Source organism: Carlito syrichta, unplaced genomic scaffold (assembly GCF_000164805.1).
Source record: "Carlito syrichta isolate Samal-C Ts95f unplaced genomic scaffold, Tarsius_syrichta-2.0.1 Scaffold309642, whole genome shotgun sequence".
Lineage (NCBI taxonomy): Eukaryota > Metazoa > Chordata > Mammalia > Primates > Tarsiidae > Carlito > Carlito syrichta.
This window is the reverse complement of record NW_007253738.1, coordinates 71,440-85,373: the sequence shown is the minus strand read 5'-3', so window position 1 is coordinate 85,373 and position 13,934 is coordinate 71,440. Positions and strand designations below refer to the sequence as shown.

The following is a 13,934-nucleotide window of genomic DNA, read 5'->3' as shown; positions in this document are numbered from 1 at the left end:
AGATTCAGAAATGCAACTACTGGAAAGATGCTACAACTCGTGTTTTTTTCCATGATACGGGTTGACTTTCTATATGTAAACTTTACACATAGCGTCTTTCATTGAGTAAATTACAGAAACTGGGTCTTGAAAAGATAAATGAACAGACAGAAAATAAAGTGGCAAGGAGCAGATACAGCTAGCTTCAAGCACGGAAATCATTTGTCTCTCCTTCACTAAATGAAAAGGAGCCCTACCAGTACATTTAACTGCTTATCTACTTGCAAATCTACAACCTGATTCTGAAATAGAAGAAGGCTGTTTTCAGCAAAAATACAATGTGAAAGGCAGTGCTGTGCACAGAGGGCTGTGGCCTCTTACCTGATCCCTGGTCTCTCCACGGCTGTCCTTGTGCAGAACGGCTGTACCCAGAGCCCGACCTGTGGGAGCCAGAGCTTGGCCTCCCCCACCGCCCTATGGGAACACATGATAAAAGTATTAGCAAGTTCTCAGGTCTTGTCCTGACACCATATGTAAGAGTGTGGTGAGGTGGCCCCCATTTTCTACATCCTTAAACTCACAGGGAGCTCATGGAAAACACAAGCCTAAGAGCTGCAGCCCCACAGACGCTGGCTCTGGAGCAGGAGTCCCGGAGCTGCATTTGACACCGTCCCCAGGAGGGTCTGACACTGCTGAGAGGACCCAGAACAGGATGTCTCGTGAAGTGTCCAGCAGTCTCTCCACTCTCTTCTCTGGGACAGAGGGGCGGGTCACCCCAGGCCCCTGGGCTGGCCCACATGGCTCCATGGCCGTATGCGTCCCTACGACCATCCCATTCTTTCAGGGCTGGGCGGGGCACGGACAGTCAGGGCAAGGGCACTCTTCCTTAAGCCACATCCCTGGGATGTCATGAGCCAAACCCAGGAGTCTGCTCCTCTCAACTCTCCACAAACTTCATTCACACACACTTTCTGCATTTTAAAATTTTCACAAGTTCCCTGATGATTTGGACTGTTTGTCTCTACTAGAAGGGCTGATTAGTACAAACTCATGTGGTTTTATTTTATTGTAATTATTTAATTTTTTAAATTCATGTGGTTTTAAAATATGTGGCACACGCTACCCAGGTCACCCTCAGGACTGACCGCCCTTGTTGGGAGCCTAGGCATGGCCCCTGACCAAAATATTTCTGATCACCTTGCTTCTGAAGACTCCCAGTGTGCAGCAGATAAACAAGTCAAGACTCTCGCCTGGCTCTCAACAGTTCCTGGGTCTCAAGGGTCCACTCACCATCCTGATTTTTCCCATTTACTCAAATCTAACTATTAGAAGTCTTCCAAGATCCTGCTGATGTTCCTGTTGCAGTGTCAGCCTTTGTCTCTGAGCTACCTGTCTAAGTGCTGGTAAGGCGCCCACTGTGTTTGGTCAGAAAAAACACACGTGTGCTCATCTCACACAGATGGTATCATACATGTGCTTATCTCCTGAAAACAGTCTAGGTATGAAGAATTTGGGTTGAGTTCTCTCTTATTCCATCAAGAAAAAGTTGGGGGCTGCTATAGTTATAGGTATAGACACTAACCAAAGAAAGACATGAAAAATAATTAATATAATCTCATTAACAAAATAAGCTAATAAGTAAGATGCTCAACTTCACTGGTAAACCAAGCAGCATCAAATGAGATACACACTTCATCTGTCAAATTCATTTAAAAAAAACAGCAACAGACTTTTAAATGCTATCCAGGCTGCCATGAAACAGAAATTCCTGCTCACTACTGGAGAAGATATTAAGGGATCATTTCTCTGAAATTGATTATGTTTTGATCTATAATTATGCAAACAGTCATACTCTACTTTAAGGAAATGACACACACAAAAGCATAATGCATAGCAAGAAAAAAATGGAAACATTCCCAGAACTCAAAACAGGGGAGAGCTGAGCACATGTGAACATCTAGCGGTAGGAGATGTAGTTACTGTTTAAGAGGTGTCTTATGAACACAAGTACAAGTACAGTCACACCCCAGGCTAAGTGCTAAGTGGAGAAGCAGGCAGACAACTGCCTAAGGCCTAAGTCATAGTGAGACAAAAGTGCAGAAAAATACTACAAAAGCACACAACCTTCCAATGCTTGTTATCTTTAAGTAACAGAATTAAAGGTTGCTTATATTTCCTTTTTAATTATTTTCTTTGTACTCTAAATTTTTGTAACATACTTTTATCATAAGAAAAAATAAACCAGAACTCTTGTCAAATCAACAAACATTACCCAAGAAGCCTCTTCACTTTGGAAATCCTAGTAAAGGAGGTTAATCACCAGAGGGAGAGCTCTTAATCATTTAACTAACAAGGAATCCTCCTTGAAGATGTGCTTCCTAAAGGAACCTGAACTGAAACCACCAGGTAGAGACCTATCACTTTAATTTTTTGTTTTGTTTCAATTACATTAGCCTCTTCATGGAATTCTTTTTTTTTTATTTGAGTTGGAGTCTCACTGTGTCATCCAGACTGGAGTACAGTGGCCGCTCCTGGCCACCGCAGCCTCGACCCGCTGGGCTCCAGCGATCCTTCCGCCTCAGCCTTCCAAGTAGCTGGAACTACAGGTGCGCGCTACCACGCCCAGCTAATTTTTGATTTATTGTAGAGATGAGGTCTTGCCAAGTTGCCCAGGCAGGTCTCAAACCCGTGGGCTCAGGCAATTCATTCACCTCAGCCTCCCAAAGTGCTGGGATTACAGGCTGAGCCACCGAGCCCGGCTCATGGAATTCTTTTACTGACAAAATGCAGGAAGCAGTCAGGGCCTATGTCCATGGGACCCCAGGACCTCCCTGTTCAAGCACCTGCCCTGTTCCCACCTGTGTGGCCCCAGTGCGATTGGCCCACGATACGCCTGTTCTCCTTCATGCAGGCCTTGCAGACGACTGACTTCAGGCTGTGAAATCTGGTGAGCCGAGATCTCTGCAAACAAAGCAGATGTAAGTGAGATGAGAGGAGGCCCAGGTGTCCAGAGCAGGGCCGAACACAGCTCAGAAGGAGGCTTGGGGGACATACTCCCGTGAGTGGGAACCATTCCCAAGATCAGGAAGCAGAGGCGCTGCACACCGCGCCCAGATGAGAACCACTACACAGTTCTCCCCGCAAGGGAATCCCTCATGAGAGGCACTCAGAAAACCGTTGCTCTTCCAAGCCCCCTCAAAACACTACACAGCTGTGTCTTCGTCTGTCTTCGCTAGGCCCAACAATCATTTCTAAAAAAGAATCTTCAAGTCCTACTGGAAAAATTTAGGTGATTGCTACATAATCTTACCTTTAAAAAATTTATACACTTAATATATCTTATTATTTCAACTCAGTTACAAGAACATTCATTGGAAATACCAAGGTCACAAAAAACAGATTAAGAAATGAAGTATTCAAGCTTTCCTTCTAGCTTCCTGTTTTACTACTATCTTACCTGGTAAGCCTTAATTTATTTTAAACCAGAAAAGTATAAGTCTGTAAGCACTTTGAACTTGGTTAAGAGATTAGACACGGAATGGAAAAGATTCATGACTGATGATACACAGGCTATGGTCCAGTAAGGCTGCTTTGACTATGCATCATTTCTATGGTAACAGGCCAAATCTGAAGAACACTTTTCCTCTTCTTCTCCCTTTGCTCTTTGTATAAAATTTGGCCTGCTTTTTAAGTTCTGGACACTTACAGTCCTATGACACTCTGTAATTTTTTTCTGCTATCAAACAGTGATGGCAACACATCACCAAGCATGCTCTCTCTGGTGGGGAAGCCTGGTGTGTTGTATCCTAACAGACCAGTGTGCACTCTCACGGATCACACTGCCTTTTGCATCCCTACGGGCATTAAAACACATTCCAAATGAGCTTGGCCTGAAGCCTTATTTGGAAATCTTCCAGGAATCATGTAGCAACTGTATTCATAAAGCTGGAATAGCAGCCAATGTCCTCAGCTAAACTGGCAGCCTTCAGGGAGTATTTTCAAGTAGTAAATCGTAACTACTCCAATCAGATTAGTCTGAAGTCCACTAATGTCCACTTCTACAGGGACATTAGTTTTTCATTCAAAAGTGTGGGGAGTAAAAGCACTTGAAAAATTAAAAACGTGTCAGATTGGGTGGGATGCTACTCGTCCTACCTAAGAAGTTTTGGGGTCTTAAATCCTATTTAAGTTTTTTTTTAGCAGAAGCTACAGGCTGAGTATCTCTAATCTGAAAATCCCAAATCCACAAGTTTTTGAGCAACAACATGATGTCACAAGTGGAAAATTCCATATTTGACCTCATGTAATGAGTAGCAGCCCAAACTTTATGTCTTGTGTAAAACTATTTTAAATATTGTATAAGATTACCTTCAGGCTATATGTATAAGGTGTATATGGAATACACATAAATTTTGAGTCTAAACTTGGGTTCCATCCCCCAAGACCTCTCATTATGTATGTATAGCCGACCCTTGAACAGCAGAACTTTGAACTGCCTGGGTCCACTGGCACATGAATTTTCTTCCACCTCTGCCACCCCAAGACAGCAAGACCAATCTTTCTCCTTCCTCCTCCTCTTCAGCCTACTCAACGTGGAGTGATGAGGATGTAGATCTTTATGACGATCCACTTCCACTTGATGAATAGTAAATGGTTCTTCTTCGTTATGATTTTCTTCATAACATTTTCTTTCTCTAGCTTATTTACTGTAAGATTGCAGTACATAATAGATTTAACATACAATATATGTATTACTCAACTGTTCATGTTATCTGGTCAACAGTAGGTTAATTAGCAGTTAAGTTTTTGGGAAGTCAAAAGTCGTACACATATTTTCAACTGCATGAGGGGTTGGCACCCCAACCCTTGCATTGTTCAAGCATCAACTGTTTATACAAATACTCACTCCAAAATCCTCCCCCCAACTCAAAATCCAAAAGACTTCTGATCCTAAGCATTTTGAATAAGGAACACAGTAAGTCCCCTACATATGAACGAGTTCTATTCTGAGAATATGTTTGTAAGTCCATCAAAGTTAGCCTAAGTACCCAACTAATGCAATTGGTTATATAGTACTATACTGTAATAGGTCTACAATACTTTTCATACAAATGCTACATAAAAAATAAACACACACAAAATAAAACATTTTAAATCTTACAGTTCCTTGAAAAGTACAGTGGTATAGCACAGTAAAGTATACAAAAGCACAACCACTTGTAAAGGATACACACATGTCACAGTGTACACCAGACACGTAAACTAACTTACGTGACTGAACCTGTGAATGCATGTTTGTATCTTTGAAAGTTCGCAACTTGAAGGTTTGTATGCAGGGGACTTACTGTATTGAACCTGTTTTAGCTATACTGACACTGAAGCCTCATGCTCCAAGTCACATGTTTCTGGTTTTATGTAATAATAAAATCCTTTATTTGGAAAAGAATAATTTGAAAAAAATGTAACAGCAAGCTTCTTGCTATTTGTGTAAATCTGTAAAGCCTGGGACTGTTTCTGGTGAACATGTTGGTGAACTCACATTTTGTTCTAGAAGAGCCTCCACAGCATATCCCTTTTCAGACTGCAGGTATTTCTGATGAAAAAGCTTCCCGTCAAATATGTTCCAGGGCATGAAATCACTCGTCTTCCAGGGGAAGCCACATGCACTGTTGACCAAAACCAGAGTGGTGAGGCCACGGACGAGGAGGGAGCCCAGCTGCACGGCTCTGGGGTTGATGTAGTCAGGCTGTGGAGACAGACACACACCTAGAAGGTAACGCAGGAGTCACACACGCCAGAAACAGGCACCCTACGCAAGTCTCAGAACCACAATGTTTCTCTGCTAAGGAACTGGACAACATGACATAGCTGCACGCATCAAAGCCCAGCTTTGTAGGCTCTACTGCCCACAGGAGGTCTCAGAAATAAGCTCCTCAGAGGCACAGTGGGGAGACTCTGCAGCGAGTGTGAGTCTCTGTCCACCCATCTGTCTGCCCATCCACTCACATCCCAGACATTTGCTCAGCCCTGCTCCACAGACACAGCAGGAACCTCTGGGCTGCAGAACAGAAATGGTCAAAACTGTGGTCTGCTGGGAAAATGCTCAAAGATCATTCACATCTGGGTTCATCCTTCTCTGAAAAACTTTCTTCAAAGGCAAAGGGACAGAGAGAGAAATCAACAGAGTATAATTTTAGACACTAACTTTACTATAGTTTTAAAAATCACACTCAATTGTTGCAATTATGAGTATTATTAAAATATCCTTAATGAATCTTTACTATTAAGAATAAAATGGGTCAGACTTGGTGGCTCAGCCTGTAATCCCAGCACTTTGGGAGGAGACCAAGGCGAGTGGACTGCCAGAGCCCGTGGGTTTGAGGCAATTTGGCAAGACCTCGTCTCTACAATAAATAAAAACTTAACCGGGCAGGGTAGTATGTGCCTGTAGTTCCAGCTACTTGGAAGGCTGAAGCAGAAAGATCGCTGGAGTCCAGGAGATTGACACTGGGGTGGCCATGAGCATGCCACTGCACTCCAGCATGGGCAACAGAGTGAGACTCCAACTCAAAAAAAAAAAGAATATTTGGCCCACATATCTCATTGGGTTGATGGACTGATAATTTTTATGAATTAAGAACATCATACCAATATGAAATATTCCTTTTCATTGTCAAATCTACCTTGCTGTCCGACATTCTTATTGCTCTTGAATGGAGATAGGCATAGAGGGGTCCCGGCAGTCAGTAAGAAACTGCTTGGGATAGTCCACCTCCTGGTCTACACACAGAGTGAATTGACAGCTAGCAAGCATTCAAGTGATTGTGTAAAGCGAGCTAGGTGAAACTGAATCTGTCACTGTCTGGTTTATTTGTACTGTGAAATTCACCAAGAACTATTTTAAATAAAACGGAAATAAATTAGAAAAAAGTGACAGATGTTTTAGCCCCTTTTATAAGTAAGGCTTTACTCATTAAATAAAAGCAGCTTGGTAACCATTTTAAGAAATGTAGTAGCAACTGGGTTTATCCCAGAGTTACTCTAAAGTTTAATCAAAATGTTTTTATTGTATAGCACTACTTTTTTTTCTCTTTTTTTTTAAGAATTAGAATATATAGTTTATTTAAAAATTAAATTAGAGAGAGAAAGAGAGAGAGAGGGAGGGAGGAGAGGAGACCTCCCAAGGTGGGGAAGGGAGCCAAAGCCAGGAAACATGGTGACAGCAATAGCTCAAAGAGCACATGGCCACACCAGAGTCTAGTAAGGTAATGGAAGCAATGGCATGGTAATAGCCTGTACAACACTACTTTAAAAAATTATTCTAAAAACCACAACCACTTCTTGGGAAAAGCAACCACTGAGCAAGTGTGCAGCCTCCACCTAGGAGGCCGTGGGAGTGACGAGTCTGTTCCTTCAGGCGAGTCTCAGCAACACACACTGAATTTAGTCAGAGATTTCTCAGTATCTGCTACCATAACTATACATTTTTCCTCATTATTGTTACTAAAGTTCATGACAATGGTTTTCAAATGCTGACCAACCTTGCTTTCCAAATATAAACCCAACTTGGTCGTCATTATTACCTGTTTTATATATTGCTGAATTTGATTTGCCAATATGTGTTTGAAAGTTTTGAATTTACTTTTTTATATATTGCTGTTTTATATATTGCTGAATTTGATTTGCCAATATGTGTTTGAAAGTTTTGAATTTACTTTCATGAAACAGAATGGCCTAAACTTTTAGTTCTTGTTAGATTTTGGCATCAAGATTCTGCTAGACTAAAAAAAAAAGTTGGAAAGCTTTCGTTCTTTTTCTATTCTCTAAAAAAAATCAGTATAACGGTTGCTGTTTCCTTCGTAGGCATTTGGAAGAGGCCAACTTTTTTGTAAGCCCTTTTTTGGCCTTGAGGTTTGGTTGAGGAAAGTTTTCATTACAGATTCAACATCTTCAGTAAACGCAGAACCTTTCAGGCTTCTATTTCTTCATATTTCGGTCTCATTGTGCGGCATTTTCCAAGGAACATGTTCATTTTACCTACATTTTCAAGTGTACTTGTATAATCTTTTCATCTGTTTAATGTCTCTATCATCTATAATAATGTCCTTCTCTTCAAGTCTTATCCTGGCAATTCGTGCTTTCTCCTTTTCTTGATCAATTTTGTTACAGGTTTATCAATTTTACTCATCTTTTCAAAAAATCAACTTTAAAAAAGGACTTTTATGTTTTTAGACCAGTTTGAGGTTCAGAGCAGAAGTGACAGGAAGGCACAGAGATTTCCCACACACTCCCTTTTCCCATCCCATCAACTTCCCCCACCAGAGCATAAGTTTGTCACAACTGATGAGCCTACATATGTAACCCAAAGCCCATGCTTTACATCAGGGTTCACTCTTGCAGTTGTGCATTCTATGCATCTGGACAAGCGTTTACACACGTGCCACCATTATAGCATCCTGGAGCCGTTTCCCTGCCCTAAAAGTCTTCTGTCCTGTCTACTCAGTCTTCCCTACCCACTTAACCCTGGTAGCCCCTGATTTTTTTACTGTCTTCTTTTCCAGAATGTCATGTAGTTGGAATCATGCGATATTAGTCTTACCCGATAGTCTTCTTTCACTTAGTAACATGCATTTAAGTGTCCTCTATGTCATTTCATAGCTTGATAGGTTCCCTTTAGCACTGAATGACATCCGATTATCTGGATGTACCAGTTTGTCCCTCCATTCACCTACAAAGGAAACCATGCGTGCTTCCACTTGTTGGTCATCATGGATAAGACTATTAAAACCTCTATGTGCAGGTTGTTGTGTGGACTTAAGTTTTCAGCTCCTGAAATGTCAAGGGGTGCAACTGCGAGATCATTCAGTAAGTCTACGTTTAGTTTGTAAGAAACAGCCTAACTCTTCCAGTCACTGCACTATTTTGTACTTCTACTAGTAATGAGTGGGAGTTTCTGTAAGAATTGACTTCAAAAACTACCTCTTGGGAGCGAAACACTGGATACACATGGACATAAAGATGATAACAACAGACACTGCTGATTCCTAAAGAGTGGAAAGGGATGAAAAATTATGTATTGGGAACCATGTTTACTACTGGGTGACGGGTTCAACAGATGCCCAAACCTCACCATCATGCAATATATACATGTAACAAGCCTGCACATGTACTCCTTGAATTTGAAAAGCTAGAGAAAAAAAAAAAAGTGGCTCATGTCTGTAATCCCAGCACTTTGGGAAGCCAAAGAGGGAGGATCATTTGAGGCCAGGAGTTCAAGACCAGCCTGGGCAACATAGTGAGATCCTACCTCTACAAAAAAACAAATAAATTAAAAAATTAAAAAATTGGCCAAGTGTGGTGATACATGCCTATCTTCTTAGTTACTCAGGAAGCTTAGGTGGGAGGATTCCCTGAGTCTAGGAGTTCGAGGCTACAGTGAGCTATGACTGCACCACTGCACTCTAGCCTGGGTGACACAGTGAGACTGTGTCTAAAAAGATAAACAAACAAACAACAACTTTTTTCTTTTCTAGACATTTATTTTCAATTTCATTCATTTATTTCCTATTTCATTAATTCCTGCTCTTTATTATTTTCTTCCACCCACTCTGGGTTTGATTTTGTTGTTTTGCTAATTTATAAAGATTTAAGATTTAACTTAAAGATTGAGAGAACTGTGATTCAGTCCTAGTGGCTGGCCATCATGATACAGTGCTCCTTTTCCTCGAAGAACCATTTCCACCTGAAGTCCACTTCAATGCAGCCATACCAGTTTCTCTGGGTTAGCAGATGCACAGAAAACCTTTTCTGTCTTAAGGCTCTCAACTTCCAGTGTCCTGAGATCTCAGGTGAGTGTCTGGTAGGCAGCATATGGTTTTCAAAAATCTTTTACTTTGAAATGATTATAGATTCACAGGAGTTTGCAAAGACAGGATAGAGGGTCTCATGTTCCCTTCACCCATGGGGACATCTGGGACACTACAGCACAATATCCTAACCAGGAGGCCGCCTCGATGCCACCACAGAACTCGTGAGGGTGGCTCTAGGCGCTATTACCACCTGGTGGATTTGTGCAGCTGCTGCTACCACCACCACCAAGACACAGAACTGTCTCTCCACCATGAAGGTCTCTTCATGCCGCCTCGACCCACCTGTCCTTAACCTCTGGCAGCTGGTAATCTGTTCTCCATCTCTGTCTTGTGCCATTTTGAGAAGGTTATGTAAACAGTCATGCAATATGTGGTCTTTTGGGATTGGCTTTTTTACTCAGCATAATTCCCTTAAGAGCCAAATTGTTTTGAGTGTCAACAATTCATTCCTTTCTATTGCTGAGGTATATTCCATGATATGGAAGTACCAGCTTGTTTAAACATTCACCCATTTAGAGACATCTGGGTTGTTTCTAACCTTTGCTATTACAAATAAAGCTGCTAATAGATATTCATGCACAGGTTTCTGAATAAACCTCAATTTTCATTTCTCTGGAATGAGTATCCAAGAGTATGATTGCTAGTTGATATGACAAGTGGATAATAAGTTTTTCAGGAAACTGTCAAATTGTTTTCCAGAGTGACTGACACCAGACCTGGATGAGACTGACAGAGGAAGAAGGTTTCTTTGCCAGAATTTGGTGTTGTTATTACTGTATTTTTAATTTTAGCTGTTCTAATCTGTGAATAGTGATAACTCATTGGTTTTAATTTGCATTTCCTTAATGGTTAAGGATGCTGAACAACTTTTCATGTGCCTGCTTTTTGCCATCCAAATATTTCCTATTTGCCTACTTTTATCGGATTATTTGTTCTTATTGTTGAATTTTGAGATTCTTTATACTTTCTAGATATAGAACCTTTGTCAGACAAGTGGTTCGCAGATATTTTCTCCCAGCCAGTAGCTTGTTTCTTCCTCATCTTAACAGAGTAAGAGTTTTTAATTTTGATGAAGTCAAATTTATCAATCTCCTCTTATGGATCATAATTTTGGTGTGAAGTCTAAGAACTCTTTGTCTGGTCCTAGATCCCAAAGATTTTCTCTTCCCCCTGCCCAAAGTTTAATAGTTTTATGTTTTGCATTTAATTCCATGTTCTATTTGAGTTAATTTTTGTATAAAGTGTTAGGTTAAGGTCATTTTTTTCCTATGAAAGTCCAATTGCTCCGGCAACATTTGCTGAAAAGACTATCCTTCCTTCAATGCATTGCTTCTGCACCCTTGTCAAAATCAGTCAACTGAGCTCTCCATTCTATTCCACTGCATATGTGCCTGTCCCTTCACCAATACCACACTGTCTTGATTACTGCAGATATATAGCAAGGTATATTATCAGGTACAAGAATTCTACCCACTTTATTCTTTTTAAAAATTATTTTTAGTTCCTTTGTCTTTCCACATACATTTTAGAATAATCTTGTCATATTTACCAAAAAAATCTTGCTGGGATTTTGCTAGCAACTGCATCAAAACTGTACATCAATTTGGAGGAAACCAACCTCTTTATTATGCTGAGCCTTCCAGTTCATAAACACGGCACATCTGTCTCTCAATTTATTTAGGTTTTCTTTATCAGCATTTTGTAATTTTCAGCATATAGATTCTGTACATATTTATTTAATTTATGCCTCGGTAATTCAATTTTGCAGAACAATTGTAAGTGGTACTGCCTTTCAAATTTAGGTTTCCACTTATTCACTAATAGCACATAGGAATGTAAGTCATTTTTTGGTATGAGGATTTTGCAGCCTGAGGCCTTGCTCAACTCTTACTAGCTCTGGAAACTTTTTCGAGATTTCTTAGGACCTACTATTTAGAGAATCATGTCATCTGCCAATAGGGATACCTCTATTTCTTCCTTTTTATCTGTATGCCTTTTATTTCATTTTCTTGCCTTATTGCACTGGCAGGAATTTCCAGCAGTATGTTGAATAAGAGTGGTGACAGTAAACATTCTTGCCTTGTCCTTGATTTTGGGGTAGGGGGTGGTAGGGAGCAATTACTCTTTTATTGTTATGTATAATGGTAGCTGTAGGTTTTTTGTAGATGTTCTTTATCACGTTAAGGAAGGCCTCCTCTATCACCATTTTCCTGAGAGTTTTTATCATAATAGGCGCTGCATATTGTCAAATGCTTTTTGTGAACAATTTATACACTCATGTAATTTTTCTCCCTTAGCCTAATATTATGAAGGATGACACCAATTGTCTTTAAAATACCAAACCAGTAATGCATCGCTGAAATTTTTTAAAAAACCTACTCGGTCATGGTGTAAATTTTTTTCTCTATATTGCCAGATTTGATGTGCAAATATTTCATTAAGGGATCATAGCCTGTGGTGTTATGTTTTGTACTATTTTTGCCTGGTCTCATTGGGGAGTGTGGTCTATCTCTTTCACTTTCTGGAAGACTCTGTAGAATTGGCATTAATTCTTCTTTAAACATTTGGCAAATTACCTAGTGAAACTCTCTGGGCTAGAGATGTCTTTTTTGGGAGTTTTAAAATTATGAATTCAATTTCTTGAACAGTTACATGGTTAACTTATCTATTTGATATTGGGGGGGGCTGGGGTCAGGTGTGCTTTTCAGGGATTTGGTCCACTGCTGAGTTGTTGAATGTATGTGTATAGAGTTGTTTGTAGTATTTCCCTCCATCCTTGTACTCAGCAGGGTCTATAGCAATACCTCCTGTTTTATTCCTAATAGAAGTAATCTCTGTCTTCTCCCTTCTTGACAGGTAAAACACCCCAGAGCAAAAGTGGTTCCAAATGCCAGGCTAACCTCCCTGGATTTCTGCCTTCTACAGGATTTTTTAAAATTATTTTTTATTTTTATATAGTTAGTGGTTACAAGTACAGATTTCTTACATGCATATATTGCATGGTGGTGAAGTCTGTTTTTAATGTATCCGTCACCTAAACAGTGAACACCGTATCCAAGAGGTAATTTTCCAAACCTCACCCCTCTCCCACCCTTCACCTTTTGTAGTCTCCAGGGTCTATTATTCACTCTTCTACAGGATCTTGACACAGTAATTCTTCATAACCTTTTTGATTCTTTCATATCTTCAAATTCCTTTTTTTTAAAAAAAATATTTTGCTAGCTTTTCTATTTGTCTTCAATCAGAAAATGAGTCCAAATTATCTCAGTCTTCCATTCCTGGAGGCAGCTCCAAAATGGTTTCTTTCTATAGCTCATTTTTGGAATATAACACCAAACGCATAGGCAATAAAAGCAAAAATTAAACAGGTGGGACTACCTCAAACTAAAAAGCTTCTGTACAACAAAGGAAAAACTGACAAAATGAAAAGGCAGTCTATGGGCTGGGATGAAGTATTTACAAACCTTGTGTCTGAGAAGCGGCTAATATCCAAAGTATATAAGAAACTCACAGAACTCAATGGCAGCAAACAAATAACCTGATTAAAACAGAGGCAAATGACATGAACAGATATTTTTCCAAAGAAGACACAAACGGCCAAGAAGCATATGAAAAGGTGTTCAACACCACTAACCACCAGGGAAATACAAATCCAAACCATAATGAGATGTTTCTTCACACCTGTTAGGATGGCTATTATCAAAAAGACAAGAGATAAGGCTGGGCATGGTGGCTCAAGCCTGTAATCCTAGCACTTTGGGAGGCTGAGGCAAGAGGATTCCCTGAGTCCAGGGGTTCGAGACCAGCCTGGGCAACTTGGTGAGATCTTGTCTCTATAGTAAATCAAAAAAAATTAGCCAGGTGTGGTAGCACGCACCTGTAGTTCCAGCTAATTGGAAGGCTGAGGTAGAAAGATCTCCTGAGCCCAGCAGGTTGAGGCTGCGGTGGCCATGAGAGTGCCACTGCACTCCGGACTGGGTGAGACAGAGTGAGACTCCAACTCAAAAAAAACACACAAAAAAGACAAGAGATAACAAGTACTGGTGAGAATGTGGAGAAAGAGAGTCCTTGCTGGTGGTAATGTAA

At 40.4% G+C, this 13,934-nt stretch overlaps 1 protein-coding gene across 2 annotated transcripts in view; it reads right to left on the bottom strand.

Annotated features, from left to right (window-relative positions):
* Nucleotides 1-13,934, bottom strand: part of FAM120B (family with sequence similarity 120B) — an 86,850-nt gene that overhangs the window by 7,971 nt on the left and 64,945 nt on the right. For both annotated transcript variants that reach the window (XM_008067480.2, XM_008067481.2), the window contains exons 7-9: nucleotides 5,519-5,725; nucleotides 2,838-2,940; nucleotides 361-453 (exon numbers count right to left, since the gene is read on the bottom strand). In XM_008067480.2, the coding sequence (XP_008065671.1) occupies nucleotides 361-453; nucleotides 2,838-2,940; nucleotides 5,519-5,725 (403 nt within the window). The remainder of the gene's footprint in view (nucleotides 1-360; nucleotides 454-2,837; nucleotides 2,941-5,518; nucleotides 5,726-13,934) is intronic.